We start from the raw sequence: 20,622 nt of genomic DNA, 5'->3' as shown, positions 1-20,622 counted from the left end.
AAAAGTTACACTGCTCTTTTTATACAGACTATGCAGTATAGGTAGGAGGAGGGGGAGTAGCGTTTAACAATAATTTTAATTAGCCTTATCCTCCACTTGAGGGTTCATTACATAGTCACTATATTGTACTTGTATTTTGAACTTTATTATTGTGGGTTATCAAAATATATATTTCAAGCTCAAATAACCACTGCATCCATGGTTATTTTTTTTAATATATATATATATATATATATATATATATATATATATATATATACACACACACACACACACACACACACACACACACACACACATATACACACACACACACACACTCACTCTAGAGCACAGCACACAGTCTACAAGAAACAGTTTATTTTTATTTTTTTACCAATTCACAGTACAGTGAAATAGTGCCTTCAAGAAATGCACTTTGTATTTATATCAATTGAACAGAATATAGTGATTGAACCCTTTAGAAATTTGATGTGGGCAAGAGAGAAATATAAACTAAGCACCCCAATGTTCCCATAACAGATAAAAAATTGTTAGCATTTCCTATTAAACTATTGTGAATCTTCAGACAGGAAGTTTAGTGCTGCATTTACTGAAACACGTGGCGTGGCTAAGGCTACTACAAAAACTTAGGGAAGAAACGCTTTGTACAGGATCTTTATAAGGCAGTTCTACATCTCTAGCCCTTTCATTACTACTTAAACAAAGATCTTGTTAGAGGTAACTTCTAGTAATAAATAAATGGATAAAACTGCTTCTCAGTAAATATTCATTGTCACAGCTGAATCCCATCAACAAGCCATTCAAGTAAAAGTAATACAAACTTTCCCACCATAAAATTTTAAATCTATTGAACACAAGAGCAGTTTAATGGTACATTTCAGTATACAAAAGGTGAACACAGATATTTAAGTGGAAAAAAAGATAAAGCAGTCTTTAAATTGAAGAATGCTTTCCACAGCTTCATGGTGCCTGTCATTTGTTCTTTTCTGTATCCAGTGAATGGATTACTGCTCCTCTGAGTGCTATAGTAAGTTAAAAAAAAGGAAGAAGGTTAGGAAGACATCTATAATATCTTGAAAGGGAACATATACTGGAGTGTGAAGGATGTAACACCCTACACGCACACATGCACCCTCTTTAGAGTGCCCATCACCGACACCTTTTGCCAACATAATACCATTTACAACACTACAATGTCTTGACACTCTAAATTTGCAATGCTAAAAGTGTCAAACGAAATTTTAAAAAACATTATCTTAATTAAAAAACATTTGGGTCCTTATAATGGCATAATTGGATGGCACAGTTCTAAAAATAAAGTGTAAATCTTCCAGTGCTCCAACTTCCTATGAAAAAGGTGGCTATGTGGAAAAGATTTGTTTTCTTTTTGCATTAAATAAAAAAATGTGATATAGATTTGCACATTTTAAAGCAATGGCAATACTATATTTTCTGCTATTTGGATTGGAGCTTTGATTCAAGGAAGGTTTAGTGACACTAAGTGTTGCGTTGGTGAAACTAGAGGGTTTTCTTAGAATTGCAAATAAATAACATCAATATATCACTACAAATATTAATTGGAAAGATGTTGCTGTGAGGTCTGTTTAAAGGTCATTTCAGTCATAAGGGAGTGGCAGAACAATGCTTTTACCTTTATCCCATAGCAATAAACAAGTTACAACACTGGACTGTAATTTCCTAAAAGAGCAGACCAGACGAGTGCTTTAAAAAGGCAAAAATATACTATTTTTCCCGTATATATTATATATGTTTATTCTGAAGGAAAAAAAAAAAAAAAAAAAGTCTCTTTTGAGTCAAGAAAATGACAAATATTTCATAAATACCCCTTTTAGTCAGGAGGTGGCGAGTGTGAGTCCAGGTAGCTAGTTTACTGCTTGGTTGTACAGACCTGAATACCATATTATAGTTAAGATCCTATTGATACTTTTCGCAGCCATTCACATGTAAAATCGCTCATAAAGTGATTATTTGTGAATGATCAGCCCTGAACACAGATAATCTGCATCCAGGGCCAATAGTCCACAGGTAATCACTGCATGAGCAATTACTTACGACTGGCCTCGAATAGCTGTGGGAGCAGTCAGCCTCCCATTGTTTTCAAAGGCACAACTAGCCCACAGCTAATCGTGGGGGTTTCCCACTGTTAAGCACAAATGCTCTACTCACAAATTGTTAATGGAGTCGTACACATGAAAAAGTCAGCTGAATGACTCGAGAGACATTCATATCCCTTCACTGTGATATTGTGTTCTGCCCTCCCGCACCAGAACATACTGGTAAGAGCTCGCAGCCATTGGCTGCGAGCGATGATCAGATGCCCATCGGCTGTTGGTTTTCCAGCATGCTCTTTCAACAAAAGCTGGTCATGAGACCAGCTTCTGTCACACAAGGATACAGGCTGATTGTCAGCTGATATCTACTGTACCAGCTTATTTTGGCTGGTATTCAGCCTAAGTACAAAGCTTTACACATTTGATTTCTTAACATGCATTGCCACACAGTACAGCAGGAAAGCACCCCATTTATGAAATGTTTACTTGCAAAATAGAATGATAAAATATGAATTTATAAATGCAAAAATTAAAACAAATATGACCAAAACTACCTGTAGTTTAGGAACAAAATGCATAAAAAGTGAAAACTCAGTTTAGGAGGAGGCACTCAAAATTAAAATCTGCGATCAAAAGAAAAAAAAAAAAAAAAAAAAAAAAAAAAATTTAACCTGGATTGCAGCAGAAAGGAAGTAAAGAAATCTTTACTATACACTCCCCACTTCTCCAAACACAGATTTGTTCACCAAACTAGAGTGAACCTTTGATCCTTCCAGTGCTTTGACAGTGGGAAGGCAGGTGCAGAACGCAACTGGAGACATTTATCAAGCAAATTAGCCATGTACCGGACCATGCAATAAGTTGCAAATCAGGCTGTATCTCCTTCAGCAAAAACTCCATGACAGGTTTACAGATCTGTGCATCTGTGTTCCTGGGCAGCCAAGAGCAACAGATTGCAAAATTTAAAGACAGATTACTAAAGCGAAGACCGATTTCTACTCTAAACAGACATATAATTAAGAAGTGGTCATAGTTGGGTTTCAACCATTTGCAAGTGTTACATTTGAGAGTAGTCAAAAGTAGGAATTTACAACACAAGCTGTAACATTGTAATAATAGATCTGTCTTGCTTCTATTTAGCATCACTTTGCAACAAGGAATGATAAATGTCCCCAGTTACTTTTATTCAGAATGCTTTACCCAAACTGAGTTTTCATTTTCAGCTCTGCATTTCCAAAAAAAAAAAGTGGATTACTGGATGGAGGCCAGCTATAGCAGAATACATTGTCCTTAGACCTAACAGACTAACAGAGAAAGGATGGTAGTTGAAAGAACATATTGTAGGTTATCAGTGGCAGCTTAGAAGGCAATATGTGAGCACTCGGAGTCCCTCTACCAAGAAAAAACTACCTACTAGGGGATGGGAGCTCAGCCTAAAAGGGTCCATTTCATTCAGACAAAAAGCAAATTGATACTACGATTTAAAAAAATAAATAAAAAAATAGACTCATTTCACTTCACTGCGATAATTAGTTGATATGTACCAACATCTGCTATTTTAACCAAACTAAATCTTTATTACAGCACATGATGGTGCAAGGTTTGAAATCAAAAATTTTCATCAGCATTTAAACTGGGTAAGCAATGTGGAAACACTAATGGCAGATAACCTATTGGCTTACTTGCTACACAGAATTATTTTAGGCACATGAATGGTAAAGGCCATTTGAAGAAGCATACTAGAACCAAATTAGTAGGATTAACAAAGGAAAAGACTCAGTAATAACATCAGAGTATTTGAAATGAGTGTTTCTATCCAATTGGAGTTTCCGCAACTGAGGAGATAGAGACTGCACGTTGTACCATACATCAATGGAAGCACAGCCCTGTAGCCTAAGATGGCAAGGCACACCTCGCTAATCAATCCTCCAAGCTGACAGACCAAGTCAAGACGACACAGTCAACTCTTTCCTGTGAAGACTGGAAGTTTAGGGAGGCAGCACTGAGAGAGCACTGTAAGTGAGGTGAAAATTGACAATGTTCCAGTTTTGCGATAATAGTTTAAGAGGAGATATCAATTCTGGTTTGTTTCCAGAATACATACAATAAAATCTCCCCAATGAAAAAAAAAAAAAAAAAAAAAAAAAAAAAAACCACTGACAGATGTTTAAACCATTTTATACTCTAGGTATAGAATATAAGCTTTTTGAAATGAGTGATGTAAAGCCATTCTTACTGTAACTGTTTTTGAAATTTAATATAAGTCATGATGATATGGACACAACCAAGCTGAGCTCCCATGATGATTTACAGTACATACAGAAGTGCTGGGAAGGGCCTGTTGCCCTCCGTCACGGGCCAGAAGAGGTCTGCTGCTTGTTAGTGTCTGCAGGACTGTGCCATTAGAAGCAAAGAAAGACAGGAAAAAAAAAAAAAAAAAAAAAAGAAGAAAAATAAAACCTCAATGCAAAGAAAAAGGCAAACCTCTGCAACATGGGGCTGAGAACATACCTTGTCTGGTCACATTTTCTGCTGTGTTCAAAGCCTGGCCACTCAAATCGCTCACTACACTATCTACAGTCCGATGGTGCTTTAGAAAGAATGGCAGAATGAAGCGACTATAAAGAATCTGAGATCCATTCCATGAGAAAGGAGCCATACACCACAGCAAGAATGCACACTGCAATTAAAAACAAAAAAAACAAACACATGCTTTTAAGAAATATGGTTATAAATAAAGCCTAACCCCTTGGTCTATGAATTCAGTCTTCTCTTTCTTCCTAGAAATTGCATATTCTATTGCCTAAGATTTCCTCTACTACATGAAGCGTATCCGCCCCATCTTTTGTGATTAAGCGGACCTCATTTACTCATTGTAGCAGATGATTCCCGGAAGCTTCCAACCATATATATACTACCGGTACATACCGTACTGTAATGTCTTCACTGCATGGCCACTTCCACCTCTCTGCTGTGAGCATACCTGTCTTTTCAGTAAGTGATGGCACATGCAGTGCAATATTGCTGGTCATGGGCAGGTGCCTGGTGTCGGAGACCAGAACTTTCAAAGTAAATTGTTATGCTGTGCAATATTTGCACAGTAGAAAACTACAGTATCCAAACTTTTTTTATAGGTGATGTTTAAAAAGCCTTTACAGTTTATCAGTTCTGAGTTAACCACGAGTCCTCATTCACACATGCACTCAGGCTCATAGATGGTGAATGGACAGTTTATTTATGCTGCTTGTGCTGGCAGGTGCTGAAGGCAGCCCACATAAGTGTATGGTGCTGCACAGCACCAAACACAGTCATACTCAGATTTAGCCTCAGCGCCCATGTGAATTAGACCTAAATTATGCCCACACTGAAGTTCTGGCGATACCCCACATGTCACACAATAATCTTTACATAACCTGTGGGTCCTATACTTGCCTTTGCATTTGTGTATATAAGCCTCCTGTGTGATAGCAATGGCAGGTTCTTTATGAATACATCAGAGGTCTATTAGATCCTTCATGTCTCCCCTACTCCCCACTGTAGCCAACGAAGCACAGATCATGTTTGATTAGCTGCTTCCCTAGTTATAGTAGCTGGAGAATGACAGGTTTAAAACTAGAAAGTACAAAATGCTCATTGCTTCCAGTATGCTTCATTTCTTGCAAGGGAGATGAAAGAACGGATGTTCTTCAACCACCATCTCCTCTGTTTACCAGTTTACAATGGTCTGGGACTCCCCAGAGGAACTGGAGAGCCCAGGATTCACCATGGGTTGTGGCAAGGACTTTCTCATCCAGATGGCCAGAGGGTGGTAAGCAGTGCTACTAATTTGAATGCAGCCTTACTGAACAGTCGATTAATGGCTAAAAATAATACCAGGCTCATGGCTGTAGCCATGAGCTTGTTTTAACTGCTTAAAGCCCAGAATGTTCTCTGGACAGCAAGTCAAGAACAAAAATGAGCAGCACCGTAGTGACATTACCAGGGGCGGACTGACAACTCATGGGGCCCCCGGGCAATAGGGGATCATGGAGCCCATGTCCTCAGCCACACTTAAACCAGACCCAAAAAAAAAACCTGTGAAATATACCAGGGGCATCTCATGGGGCCCCCTACTGACCCCAGGCCCTTGGGCAGTGTCCCGAGTACCCAAATGGTCAGTCCGCCCCTGGGCATTACTTAAATCTCACTCCAAATATCCTGAAATTATCAGTCAAAAGGCAGCAGTGCCTCAGATCTCATACTGCAGATTTACAGCTAGAAATCTTTGGCCACAGGAGTGCCTAGACTCCCCTCACAGGAAGTGCACTGCTATACTTCAGGAGGAGTTCAAGACAAAAGGTTTCTTTTCAGGGTAATGTATAAGCACAATTAGCATTTCTAAATTTTCCCTATAACATGGCAAATCTTTACTTTTGAGTTCAGTTCCTCTTCAAAGGACAGTAAAGAATTATATAAAAACAGTGTAATGAAAACCTTCTCACCTTTCCCAGATAGTAAAATGGAAACCAGAAGAGAAATATATCCGAGAAAAATTCTACTACGCTGAACACGCCATAAACCACCCAGTACGTCAGCCATATCGTGTCATCTTTTTTTTCTGGGCTTTCAATGGCTTTAATTCTATGGAAAACAAATTGAAAAATACTATACAATATCAGCTTAAATCTACAAATCATTATGAAATGGCACCAGTTTTTAGGGTGCAAAATTAAAATGAACCATTGCTTTCTCACTTCTAGTTTACAAAACATTGCTCATTCGCCCTCCTTTCACATAATTTCAACTTTTTTTTTTTTTAAATTTTAAAATTAGGAAGCTGACCCTTCTGCTTTGCTCACCTGGGTATATGAATGACCCAGCTTCCAGTAGCCTGCTGGGATACCTAGATCACATGTCCCTGGAGTCTTCAGGGCAATCTAGAACAGATGCACATGTGCAAGGTGCATCATCAGGGGCAGGCTGCAAGAACCTGGAAGAGATGGCTGTCCCCCCGATGATGTACAAGAGAAAGATGAGAAGATGACAGTGCAGGACAGCACATGTAGGCTAACAGTCTGGTTGAAGAGTACAATGCTGGATTCACTGGGCTTATAAATATGTACAGAAAGATAACAAGGAGGCAAGTGGCATTTTGAGGGTCCATTCACACCAGCCATTCCATTGCAGCGCAGCGGCTCTTATGAATTGCGCTGAAGACAGTGCTGATGCACAGATTACTGGTCACTTTTTTTTTTTTTTTTAAACAAAACTTTATTGAAATAAATTAAAATGTTACCAGCCGGCTTGCAATGAGTGCACTGCGCTGGGAAGAAAAAAAAAAAAAAAAAAAAAAAAAAAAAAAAGAAGTGCACACAACCGTAACACAGTGGTGTGAACTGGCCACGCAAAAGACCAGGCATTTTGCTTAGCTTTCTCTTGAGGTGAGGGTACAAAGGAACTTTAATGGAATAGCCACCCTTAGTCGTCCCACATCAGCTGGTATGAACCTAGTCTAAATTAAAATTAAAGCACTGAGCAAACTGCTGGCACTGTAAAAATCCTGTATAATAAGAACTATAGTTTACAGAAATCTTTCCTTCCACAGCCAATACAAGCCTATGAATACTTACGAAGTGTAAGCAGGATACACAAAGCCAATCAAATTGCAGACCAGAGAAGCCCCATAGCCAAATACCAGGTACAAGCCCAGAGAGCAGAGGGAGCCTAGAGAAATGGAGTATGAAGCAAGACACCGGTTACACAGCTAGCAAAGCATAGCACTCTCTTTCTAGGTTAAGACACTTAATTTATTTTCCCATTGAACAAGATAAATATTTTAGTCACTGTTATCCCAACTATAAAAATAGTGTTTACAGCAAAATATGCCAGTTAGAAAATGCATGAGAAATAGGGCAGAGCTAGGCAGCTAATGCAGGGTCATAATCCTCTGTCTAGCACTGTAAGCAGCCCAGGTTCACATGATTAGTGTCACCAGACAATCATTCCCCCCCTCCCCCTCTGTGGATATTTCCTGCCAACCCTTATCAGTAATGACCATTGTCTTGATGACTGATACAAGTGTACATGACATGCAAAGTAAGCAGTTGAAAAGCTCAATTTCCCTACACATTTCTGAACTGCAGCACTGGTGATTTTTGGCAGTTTACTCCCCAGTGACTGCTAGCCTTTGGAAATATTCTTAATGAGGCAACAAATAAAAATGACCGCAAAGGCAAAATATCAGGGTCACCACACTTTAGAATCTGACTGCACAATCAATTTTTTGGTGGTCACGGAGTGATGACACCTGTGGTTTTAGATCTGTGTACCCACTCCTGCCCCAATGTCAAATTTAAACATGCGATTGTGTCTCTACTTGCGCATCCACTTCTATGGGCTGCCTAGACATAGTTCACATGCAGCAGGCAGTGGCTTGGATTGGAGGGCGAATCTGATTGCCCATGTGAATGAGCCCTAAAGTGATCACATCACAATGCCAAAAACTTGTGACTGAACTACACTTTAACCCCAACCATCCGCTACCCCTTTTAGCTGCAGAAGCAGCAACTGGGGTGTACACTTACCACAGCTGTAGTGCTTTAATTTGTGAATGAAATTATAGTTCCATTGCTTTTGGTTGACTCTGAAAGCACCCCACAACCGCAAGCAAGGAATGCTGTTGCTGCATGCTAGTGCAGGATTCAAGGGGTTCAAGCACGCAGTCAAGAGGCTATACAACACCTCCTCGCCACCTGTCACATGCTCTCTGAAAAGCATCCAAATGTAGAACGCTTCTCAGAGAGCAAAGCTAGTGTGAACGAGCCCTAAAGATGGCCACAGATGGATCAAAATTTGGCCGTTGAGCAAAGACCAGCCAAATTTTGATCCATGTGTGGCCACTGCAGTTGAATGGAAGTTGATTTACTGATTGACGTCTGTTCAACTGCCATACTGGACAAAAGCTGCTCGATCAGATAACAGCTGCAGGGCCGATTCATGTATTCTGACCATGTATGGTATGGTCAGCTACAAGTGCAACTATCCCCACTGATTTAAAAGTTTTCATGCTGGGAATGCTAACTGTCACATTTGCTTGTGTTCTCAACCAAGCGGTCAAACCATCAAATGGCTGATGTCATAACTGATCACATGTGCAGCACCATGGCAGTTGCAGGTTAAACAGAAGCCAAGATGGCAGCTTCCTCAGGTGAAAAGAACAGGAGGGTTTAGTTCTAATTTAAAGTGGACTCAGTGATGCAGTGTCCTGCTGCTCCCCACCTAGCCGCTGACATCTTCGGGTGGCTGGCTTTCGGGTCTGGATCGCCAGCTGATGTCAATGGCCAGGTGGAGATGACATCATGGGTGAGCCTAGTCAGATTCAGCATTTCTGAATCTGTACAGTGAGCTGTGCGTGCGCGGATCACTGTACAGGGGTGGACAGGCAGGTAACTTACCGTATTTTCCGGCGTATAAGGCGACCGGGTGTATAAGACTACCCCCTAATTTTCCAGTTAAAAACATAGGTTTTGGGCTATACTCGCCGTATAAGACTACCCCCCTTCCAAGGCAACACCATTTAAAAACATCAGATTTTTTTATTGAAATGGTTATGACTTACCGGTACTTAAAATCCTTCAAAATCCTCATGTTCATCCTCCGACATCATAAGTTCATGAATGACATCTTGTGATACATTTGTAAGACAGTAATCATATGGATCAAATTCCAAATCAGATGTTACCGCTGGATGTGCGGTAATACGGTAGCTTCAGCTACATACAGTATATATACACAGCCCGCTGGATGTGCAGTAATGTACATACAGTATACCGCGCTGAGCCAAGCTGGCTCAAAACAAATGTCCCTATGACAGATTAATCTGTCAGCCCGCTGGATGTGTGGTATATACAGTATACTGAGCCAAGCTGTTTCAAAATGTACTGGTACGTCCCTACGGTAATCAGACCGCTGGATGTGTGTATGTACAGTAGCTGAGGCTACATACAGTATACGCTGGGCCAATCACGGCCAGCGATGTATTCTACTAATGAATACAAAGCCTTCTTGGATTGGTTGAGGTTGTGACATCATCAGCCCACCTCTCTGACTCAGCCAATCCGAGCAGGCTTTGTATTCATTAGTAGAATACATCACTCACCGTGATTGGCCCAGTGTATACTGTATGTAGCCGCAGCTACCATACATACACGCATCCAGCGGGCTGATTACAGTAGGGACGTACTGGTATGTTTTGAAACCGCTTGGCTCAGCGCAGTATACTGTATATACCACACATCCAGCGGGCTGACAGATTAATCTGTCATAGGGACATTTGTTTTGAGCCAGCTTGGCTCAGCACGGTATACTGTATGTACAGTATTACCACACATCCAGCCAGCTTGACCCAAACAAACTCAAGGTTCACATTTTATACCCCGCATATAAGACGACCCCCAATTTTTGGGGTATATTTTTAAGTATAAAAAGTAGTCTTATATGCCAGAAAATACTGTACTTTAACTCAGAAGATACAACGCAGGTCTCTTCTGCATTAAAACTTGCCCTCCTGAGGATTTACCCCCTTTCCTGACCAGGCCATTTTTTGCATTACGGCGCTGCGTTACTTTGACTGACAAATGCTCAGTCATGCAACGCTGCATGTTTGCGTTTTTAATTTTGTGCTATAAACAAACAAGACTGAAAACCTTGAGAAAAACAATATCAGGAAACACTAAAAACTGGGGATGGAGGCCTGCCATTTAAAGGCACGGGGGATGGCGGGTTTCCTGACCCGGAGGGAGGAGCTCTACATCTCAAGGGGCTGTCCTGGAAGGTGCAGGGAGAAAACAATATTTGACTTTTTGCTATTAAAATGTCCAATAAAATTTAACAAAAAAAAAAAAAAAATTTCATCATGAATTTAGGCCAAAATGTATTCTGCTACATGTCTGCTAAAAAAAAAAAAAATCCCAATACGTGTAAATTAATTGATTTTATATGAAAGTTATAGCGTTTACAAAATGACAGTATACACACAATGTTTAAAAATTTGTTTTTACTAGTAATGGTGGCGGCCAGCGAATTATAGCAGGACTGCATCAGGCATTCTGACACTGGGGATGTCAGTGGCACCAAACGTGATCAATGCTAATAAAAAGCACCGACACTGTACTAATGGCACTGGGCAGGGGAACATGTGGGGCGATCAAAGGGTTAAGGTCCATCTGCCCTTGCTTTATCCATTAAATACATGTGCCTCTACTATGGGGGCTCTTAAAATTTGTTGGGAACTACAGAATACTGGGGAGCCGTGATGAGGCTCTGAAGCTTACGCATGTATTTGCAAATGTGTGCCAACTAAACCCGTTTTCAATGCATACTGTTAGACAGGTTAATTTGGTTGGTTTGCAGGCTGGTTGGCAAGCTGAGCTGGGAATTTTTATTTTTTGTTGTTTGAACTGTGTGTCGTTTCACATTATGTGCCGTGTGTACTTTCAACTGTAAGCACACTGCTTTGTATGGCTCTGCTATGCAGAGCCAAACAAAGCAGTGTGCAGGAGCCGACAGGGGAGAGAACTGTATTGTTTACATACAGTTCTCTCCCCCGTCGGTAATACTCAGCAATCACCGGGTGTCAGTGAGTAATCACCGGCCAGGACCCAGTGATTGACAGCTGAGGCTGCGAATGGCGGCACGGGTAGGGCTTGCGTGCCCCTACCCAGAACTGCAAAATCACGTGTATACGTTGCAGTATTTCTGCTATAGGGCGGATGGGAAGCGGTTAAAATTCCTACCTGTTCACGTTTTTTTTTTTAACCAAGTTGCACTTCAAGATCCTACCTGACTGGACACAAATTGAATGCACTGTTTAGGTTTGTCCTCACATTAGTTTTGGTAAATCAAGAGCAGATTGTCCAATCAGATTGTATAGTGTATGGCCACAGAGGCCAGTTGCACAGGAGAGTAAAAAATGCAGATATTTTTTACAGATCTGAAATGAGATGCATTGTTGTCTATGGAACAATGAACACAGCTGGGTAAAGATCAGTAAGGCTGCTTTCACACCAATCCATTTTGTTTCTGCTTTTGCATTTAAAAACAAAAAAAAAAAAACACGAGAAAAAAAAAAAAAAAAAAGCACTGGAACGCATCCGGACTGCATTTCTATAGTGTGAACCGGCCCTTACACTCGTATACGTGTTTACACAAGGTCTTTAAAGAACATTTTAGGCCTCTTGCACATGGTCCTTGTATTTGAACATCAACATTTCTGGATATAATTTCAGGCATTTGCTTTGCGCGTATTCACGTGCACAGTACATTCCTAGTAGGGATGCACTGAAATTTCATCCAAAAATACTCCTATCGACCTTTGACGACGATTGAGTACCTATTTACTCGGCGTAACATATTTTAGAAAAAAAAAATGGGATATATATGGCGTTTTGTTTTATTCATTAAAATTTTTTTTTTTTTTTAAATTGCGTTTGAAAGATATATAATTCTTAAAAACTTTGACAAAGTGCACCCTGAATTTTCGGTTTAAGCACCATAATTATCTTTTCGGTGCACCACTAATTTCTAGGTAAAGTCCATTAATATTTATGCTCATATGTACGCACTGGCGCAAATTACTAAGCAGGAATGCAACTTTTTCTAGATTTGTTTTTTTTTACTCAAGAAAATGCAGTGTTTGCTTATGCGGCTGTGTGTACAGGAACATCATAAACAACGGGCTGCATTTTAGTCACCGGTCACACTGCTGTCATTTAAAATAATGCAATTTGTGTGCAATTTCTGAAGACTTTATTGCTACTTATGAACATTTTCAATAATTCTTGCAATTTGCAGTGCGATTTCAATTATATTCTATGTATGTGAAATCGCAACAAAATTGCAGAAAACGTAATGTAAGAACTACTTTAAACCAATCCTGACTTTGAAATCGTGCAACTTCACTGTAAGTTGCATGTTTTCAAAGTTGGATGACATGCCGATCTGAGCTGCAATTTGCAAGACATCTGACACAGAGGTCTATGCAAATCGCACAAAGAGTAGTGCATGCACTACTTTAGAAATCAGTGTGGCTCTCATTACGTCGGAACTGCACTGATATGAGTGCTGTAATTGCAGACAATAGGGTGCGAATTTCCATGCGATTTGCAAGTTGGGGCAGCACAGTGGCTAAATGGTTAGCACTTCCGCCTGGCAGTACCAGGGTTGTTGGTTCGAATCCCAGCCACGGCACCACCTGCCTGAAGTTTGCATGTTCTCCCTGTGCCTGCGAGGGTTTCCTCCAGGAACTCCGGTTTCTTCCCACACTCCAAAGACATGCTGGTAGGTTAATTGGCGCCTGTCTAAACTGGCCCTAGTATGTGTATGTATGAATGTAAGTTAGGGACCTTAGATTGTACACCCCTTGAGGGTTAGGGACTGATGTGAATGTACAATATATATGTAAAGCGCTGCGTAAATTGACAGCGCTATATAAGTACCTGAAATAAATAAAAAATAAAGTTGTATGGCATGCAAATCGCACCCAGTGTGACCGGGGTCTTAGAAATCTTGCTGCAACAAATTGCAGGTGTTAAGACACTGACATTCACTAGATGTGATTTCAATTCCCAAATTGCACCGATATGACCGGGCACTTTAGAACAGTAAAAGAAAAAAAAAAAAATGCTATATTGAGCATTTTCAAGCTGCAGTGGCAAGAAGCCTTACCCTAGGTTCACACCTAAGTATTTTCTGCAGCGTTTTGCAGAAACGCAGTACAGTCCATTTAACATGATTTCCTATGTGACAGGTTCACATCTCTGCGTTTTCACCCAGTGCGGTTTTTGGAAAGGGTCAGGGACTTTATCGAATGCAAAATGTTGAGTTTTTGGTTCTATAGACTTCAATGGGAACGCGACAGAAATGTATATGCTGCCCCCCTCCCCCTACAAAGAGGACCTGTCACTCATATCCCATCACATAGGGGACTCTTGGTCCTCTATGTGATAGCAATAAAATCATAAGTTGAAAATAAATAAAAAAATACATGAAAATAGAAACAAATTGGAGCCTCCCCACCCCTACATACGCAGACATTTCAGTTTAGGTTCGGTTTTCGGCCACATGCATTCTGAGTTTTCGGTATCGGTACCAGAATTTTCATTTCGGTGCACCACTACTATACGGCTTACACTCCTTTAGCCGGGTGCACACTTCTGCGGTGCAGCATATTGCATGTGATTCGCACAGGAACTGCACCGCATTCCTCTTCAAATCACATGCGGATTCCATGAGGTGCAATTTCAGCCACACATTTTCTTTGGCTCAAATCGCACCTTTTTGTGGTCCGCACTAGAATTGGATCCCATGGGTATTCACACCTTTTGAACTGATTCCAGGGTGTTAACGTACACACCCACAGCGGTTCACATGAACAGGGTGCAATTGTGATGCGGAATTTGCACAGAAACCGCTGCGAATTCCACACAGCATCAGGGTGAACCCAGGCTTAGGTGCCTATACTCAACATTACTCAGGTCCAGGGGCGGACTGACAACTCATGGGGGCCCCCAGGCAATAGGGGATCACGTCTGTGTCCTTGCCCAAACTCATAAAAGCCTATGCAAAAGGTACCAGGGGCATCTCATGGGGCCCCCTACTGACCTCGGGCAGTTTCCAAATGGTCAGTCCGCCCCTGCTCACGTCTTCTCAGTTTTTACATCTGAGTAAACCTCAGTAACCGATGACACCGGTGTACATGGGGCCATAGAGTGTGTTTGGGAATATAATCCATCCATCCTCCTGTTATGAGGGAGCAGTCAGGTGTCCCCATGGATGATCAGCTGTGACTGCTATGGACGGTTCTCACACACAACTCATGACAGGCAGCTCACAGGCTCCTCCTGCCCCCATTCCACTCATACACCTTCCAGCTGTCTCACCAGTAGCGAGGTAAGACTTATTGATGCCAGTCTTCTCCTCCACCTTCCCCAGGAGCCGGGACACGACGTTATCCCCGTGGATGAAGTTGTGGAACCGTTCCCGTAGAGCGGCCATGGCGGAACTTCCCCACTCTTCACCCCGGACAGCGATCAGGATGCCTCGCTCCGGGCTGCTGACGTCATCCGCCCCGCGGCTAATCAACGAAAGGGGGCGTGCCCCAGGTGTAGGTGAGGTAGACGAGAGCAGCGCAACAACTCATGACCGTTATTATATACTCCATAGGCTGGGGTCCTATTGGGACTCGTAGCTGTTATACAGACAAAGCCCAGAAACGGATATCTAATAACTGTAAATAACGTGCACTTATAGACTCTGCCAGACCGTCGGACGTGGCCCGCTCCAGTCCAGGACTCTACTCCTGGTTATTCCCTTCTAAATACACTCACGTGACACTAAACCACCTCACAGGAGCTCACTCATGACACTGATTAAAATGGACGTGCTGGGCTTTAGGTTACAATAACCCCGTTATTTCATATCCAATCAAATCTGCGCGGGACAATGCACACGAGGAGAGTATAGGCTGTGTTGGACGCCTGGTACCGCCCCCTTATGCAGGAGGCCTTCAGTGCTCTGTAAGCTGAGGTGGTAGGAGAGGAAGATGAGGAGGGTTGGGGTCGGTGCGGTGGTCCTCCTGTATGTGTGGGTGCCATGGCTTCTTGCCCTGAGAGTCTATACCAACAGCTGGGCTGTGCAGCTTACTGGGGGCTCCGAGGAGGCGGAGAGAATCGCCAGGAAGTTTGGCTTTGTCAGCCTAGGACAGGTGACCACACTTTGCCTGATTTTTTTTTTCCCCCCAGAAGTGGGTGAATGCCAATTTTTATGTGTCCTACCACAGCAAGACATTGCATTCTGACTTCCCTTTCTAAGATTGCATTCACATGTGAGTGATTTGTAGTTTGAAGCTCAAACTTAAAAACAAACAATTGTCCTCTACGGTGCCTGTTCACAGCTGATCGCACGCCAGTTGATGTTTGAGCATTTTTGGAGCTTTAAGCTACTAAACAGTCAAGTGTGAATGCAGGCTTAGTTCAGGTTTATAGGTCAGGTTCACCTCTTACGGAAACATGCAGACAAGGGGCCCCTTGCTATTTAACTGCTGTTATATGTGATTTTGCATTTCCAGGTGGGGGCGTGCACCCTACCCTCACCGCCATTTGCATCCGCGATTGTCAATCATGGGTCCTGGCCAGTGATTACTCGCCGGATCCCAGTGATTTCCAAGGATCTCCTGGGGAGAACTGTTTTGTTTACGAACAGTTCTCCCTGTCAGCTCTTGCACACTGCAGTGTGCTTACAGTGAGGCTGGGTTCACATATATGCGATGCGGTATATCGCATGTGATTCACACAGGAACCGCACCGCATTCCTGTGCAAATCGCATGCGATTTGTGTCTGGTGCGATTGGAGCCATACATTTTGGCACCCGCACTAAAAAGGTGCAGGACCCTTTTTTATTGGTCCGCACTAGAATTGGATCGCATGGGTATTCACACCTATGCGATCCGATTCTGCACATTGCACTGCGTTTTTGGACCAATTTTGGGGTGTTGTTAACATACCCACCTGCAGCAGTTCGAATGAACAGGGTGCAATTCTGATGCATCAGTGTGAACCCAGCCTGAAGCACACAGCCACCTAGTAAAACGCTCCCAGCACACAGTTAACCCTTTGATCGCCCCTCATGTTAGCCCCTTCCTGCCCAGTGCCATTAGTACAGTGTCAGTGCTTTTTTTTTTTTTTTCTCTAGCACTGATCACTGTATTGGTGTCACTGGGGATGTCAGTGACACCAAGTTCGTTCTCCCCCAGTGTCAGAATGTCTGCCGCAGTCCCGCTATAAGTCACTGATCAACGCCATTACTAGTAAAAATAAAATTTTTAAAAAAATCCCAGTATATACTTTGTGAATGAATGACACGGCCATGTGTGTGTCGCCTTGCATGACCACCCTCTCTTTAAGCGCTTGCCGCCCTGCCACTGTGTATATACGTGTGCAGGGCGGCAGTGGAGCGCAAAAGCACGTTTTAAAACGTGCTCCGCGCTCCCGACACATTCGCGGGTAGGGGGCGCGCGCGCTCCCGCCGACCCGCGGGTAATACGATTCGATCCAGGAGGGATCGATCATTAGATTTCAGCCAGTGATTTCTGGCTGAAATCACATGATCGGTCCCTGTCCTATCCTGTCCTGTGTTGATATTTACACAGGGCAGGATATGATGTCATTCTTCTCTGCCTGGACACATTCCGTTCCAGACAGAGAAGAAGACATCCAAAAAGTGAGTACACAAGCACTACACTACAGTTAGAACACTCTAGGACACATTTAACCCCCTGATCGCCCCCCCCCCCCAGTTAACCCCTTCACTGCCCTGTCACCAGTGTCACTGATCAGTGAAGCGATTTTTACTGATCAGTGTCGCTGGCGACTTCCGATAGAGTTAGTGCCCCTCACAGATAGCGCCAGTTTGCCCGCCAGTACACCAGTAATTCCGTTTAACCCCTTGATCGTCCCCCCCCCCCCCCCCCCAGAGTTAACCCCTTCACTGCCCTGTCACCAGTGTCACTGATCAGTGAACCAATTTTTACTGATCACTGTATCAGTGTCGCTGGCGACTTCCGATAGTGTTAGCGCCCCTCCCAGATAGCGCCAGATTGCCCGCTAGTGCACCTGAAATCCCATTTAACCCCTTGATCGCCCCCCCCCAGTTAACCCCTTCACTGCCCTGTCACCAGTGTCATTGATTACAGTGAACAGATTTTTACTGATCACTGTATTAGTGTCACTGGTGACTTCTGATAGTGTTAGCGCCCCTCCTAGATAGCGCCAGTTTGCCCGCTAATGCACGGGATTTTTTTTACCAAAAACATGTAGCAGAATACATTTTGGCTTAAATTTATGACTAACGATATATTTTTTATAGCTGAAAGTAGAAAATATTGTTTTTTTTCCAAAATTTTTGTGTTTTTTTTGTTTATAGCGCAAAAAATAGAAAGTGCACAGGTAATCAAATGCCACCAAAAGAAAGCTCTATTTGTGTGAAAAAAAGGACGTAAATTTCGTTTGGGTACAGAATTGCATGACCGCGCAATTATCATTTGAATTAGTGTAGCGCTGTATAGCAAAAAAAGGCATAAATTACAGTATCTATACCATAGTTTGTAGACGCTATAACTTTCACACAAAGCAATCAATATACACTTATTGGGATTTTTTTTACCAAAAACGTAGCAGAATACATTTTGGCTTAAATTTATGACTAACTTTGAGTTTACGATATATTTTTTATAGCTGAAAGTAGAAAATATTGTTTTTTTTCAAAAGTTTCGTGGTTTTTTTGTTTATAGCGCAAAAAATAAAAAGCGCACAGGTGATAAAATACCACCAAAAGAAAGCTCTATTTGTGTGAAAAAAAGGACGTAAATTTCGTTTGGGTACAGCATTGCATGACCGCGCAATTATCATTTGAATTAGTGCAGCGCCAAACAGCAAAAAAAGGCCTGGTCATTAAGGGGGGTAAATCCTCTGGGGCTCAAGTGGTTAAAAGTGACAGCTGATAGGGGGAACTTCTCCCTCTACTGCTGTTACACACAGACCTCGAAGAGCAGCTGCAGGAGCTGGAACATGTTACATGTTCCATCCTAAAAAGGGGTGGAACATGTAACCTGTTCCCAAAGGTAAACTTATGCCTTAACCACTTTGGGACCTGGGCATTTTGCAAACATGGCAATACCTGAATTTTTGGCCAGGAAATTACTTGAATTCTCATCCCCCCAAACAATTATATATTTTCTGAAAGCAGAGACCCTGTGAAATGGTAGTTGCAAGTTTTACATTGCATGATATGGTTTAGGAAAAAATACACTAAAATTAATTTTAGTGCACGCAAACACATTATACAGGTGTACCTCGGTTTACGAACGCCTCGGTTAATGTAATTTTCGGTTTACGAATGAAAATCCATTGAAAATAATGTCTTGGTTTACGGTTTTTTTCTTCGCAATACGAAGTGTATGTCGGTGCAGATTTTTAAATGCAATTGCTGGCTTTTTTTTTTCTTCACTATAGCTCACAGAATTAGCTGTCTCTTTCCCCCCAGCTAAAGGATTCTTTGTTTTTCATCTCAGCAAACAAACTAAAAGGAAACATAGTGAAGGAAAAAAAAAGCTGGTAATTACATTTAAAAACCAGTACTGACCTATAGTGACAGCTACTTTTTTTTTTTTTTTTTAACTTTTTTTTCTGACCTCTGGAATGGATTAATTGGTTTTCAATGCATTCCTATGGGAAACCGCGTTTTGGTGTACAAATTGTTTTCAATACGAAACGTCCCGGAGAATGCATTAAATTCGCAAACCGAGGTACACCTGTAATACCTGATTTTCGAGTACAATATAAAAGATAGGGTTACGTTATGATACCAGACTTGTGAAACCTTAGAATTATTGCGCTCATTCTGTTATCAGTGATATGTAATGTGTGGTGCAGTTCCATTATGTTTTTTCATAATGTAAGTGACGGGTCCCTTTAATGGAGGCATCAGGGATCTATTATACCCCTAATATGACCCATAGCTTGCTGAAACTGATGAAGCACAAAGGGACGTCGGCCAAACCCATAGGGGAAGAAATTCTACACAGTGACACCCAATCCATTTACAAAGTGAAATCTAGTGTGCTGGGTCTGCAGGAGGGTCAGTGGAGGCTGGTGAGGAAAACTGCTGTACTTTTTCAGGTCCCTACAAATGAAAACTTGTACCTGAATTTCCCTTAGTGGCAGCAAAAAATGATACCAAGATCATGGCTCCAGTTTGTTATAACCACTTATATATTGGTACATCATATGGTCCTTGCAGTAAAGCTAAACCCATCTGTTTAACTGATCCACAGACATATGCAAGAGATGCTGGGAATAACTATCACAATTGGTTGTGCTCTCAACTGAACTGTCAAGCCATCAAATGTCTGGTGTCCTTACTAATCCTGTGTTCATCACCATGGCAACTACAGATGTAACAGAGGCTAAGATGGCAGCTTCCTTGGCTGTAAAGGATAAAGAGTGTTTAGTTCCACTTTAAAAGTGGCTAAAATACGGTACTGGTGGGAATTTACTAAACTATAGCAGACAGAATCTGGAGCAGCTGTTCATAGTAACCAGTGAAAGCTAGAAGTTGTTTGGTTGTTATGCACAGCTTCTCCAGATTCTGCTTGCTCCAGTCTTAATATTCTCCCCACGGTGCTGTTTGTTTCTTGCAATTGCCATACATGTAGGCCTTTTTAGTGATGGGCAAAAAACACCCCCTTGTTCGGTTGGCATTCGAACATAATGAAAGTTCGACCGCGAACTTCAAACAGAGGGAACAGTTCACTAAGTGGTATCTTACCACATCTAAGTATGCGGTAAGATACCGTACAGCTACTAAAAACATTCTTTATTGATTCAGCTGTTAGTGGGGTTCCCCACTGACAGCCAAATGTAAAAAGAATTACCAGCAAAAAAAAAAAAAACACATGGGGTCCCCCCCAATCATGCAAAGCCCTTCGGGTCTGTATGCCAAAATTTAAAAAAA

The 20,622-nt window shown here is 41.9% G+C and overlaps 2 protein-coding genes across 3 annotated transcripts in view; one reads left to right on the top strand and one right to left on the bottom strand.

Moving 5' to 3' along the window:
• Positions 1–345: 345 nt before the first annotated feature.
• On the bottom strand, positions 346–15,311 carry REEP6 (receptor accessory protein 6). Of its 2 annotated transcripts, XM_089690733.1 has the most exons (6): positions 14,993–15,311; positions 7,685–7,778; positions 6,557–6,695; positions 4,587–4,755; positions 4,396–4,469; positions 346–1,025 (listed from the first exon to the last, which is right to left on the bottom strand). In XM_089690733.1, the coding sequence occupies exons 1-6, from the start codon at positions 15,105–15,107 to the stop codon at positions 1,008–1,010; spliced, it is 609 nt and encodes a 202-aa protein (XP_089546859.1). In that variant the 5' UTR covers positions 15,108–15,311; the 3' UTR covers positions 346–1,007. The 2 variants fall into 2 exon arrangements, with proteins under 2 accessions (XP_089546859.1, XP_089546860.1); XM_089690734.1 differs by lacking the exon at positions 4,396–4,469 and having other exon boundaries at positions 14,993–15,213.
• A 343-nt stretch (positions 15,312–15,654) lies between these two features.
• PCSK4 (proprotein convertase subtilisin/kexin type 4) overlaps positions 15,655–20,622 on the top strand; it is a 113,954-nt gene continuing 108,986 nt past the window's right edge. Inside the window, 1 exon segment of the mRNA XM_089690732.1 lies at positions 15,655–15,816. Within this exon segment, the coding sequence (XP_089546858.1) occupies positions 15,655–15,816 (162 nt within the window).

This window comes from Staurois parvus, unplaced genomic scaffold, assembly GCF_062004578.1.
Source record: "Staurois parvus isolate SC_StPar_1 unplaced genomic scaffold, SC_StPar_1.0 ptg000541l, whole genome shotgun sequence".
In the NCBI taxonomy this organism is placed as follows: Eukaryota; Metazoa; Chordata; class Amphibia; order Anura; family Ranidae; genus Staurois; species Staurois parvus.
Note: the sequence above shows the minus strand (reverse complement) of the source record. Positions and strands in the feature narration are given on the sequence as shown.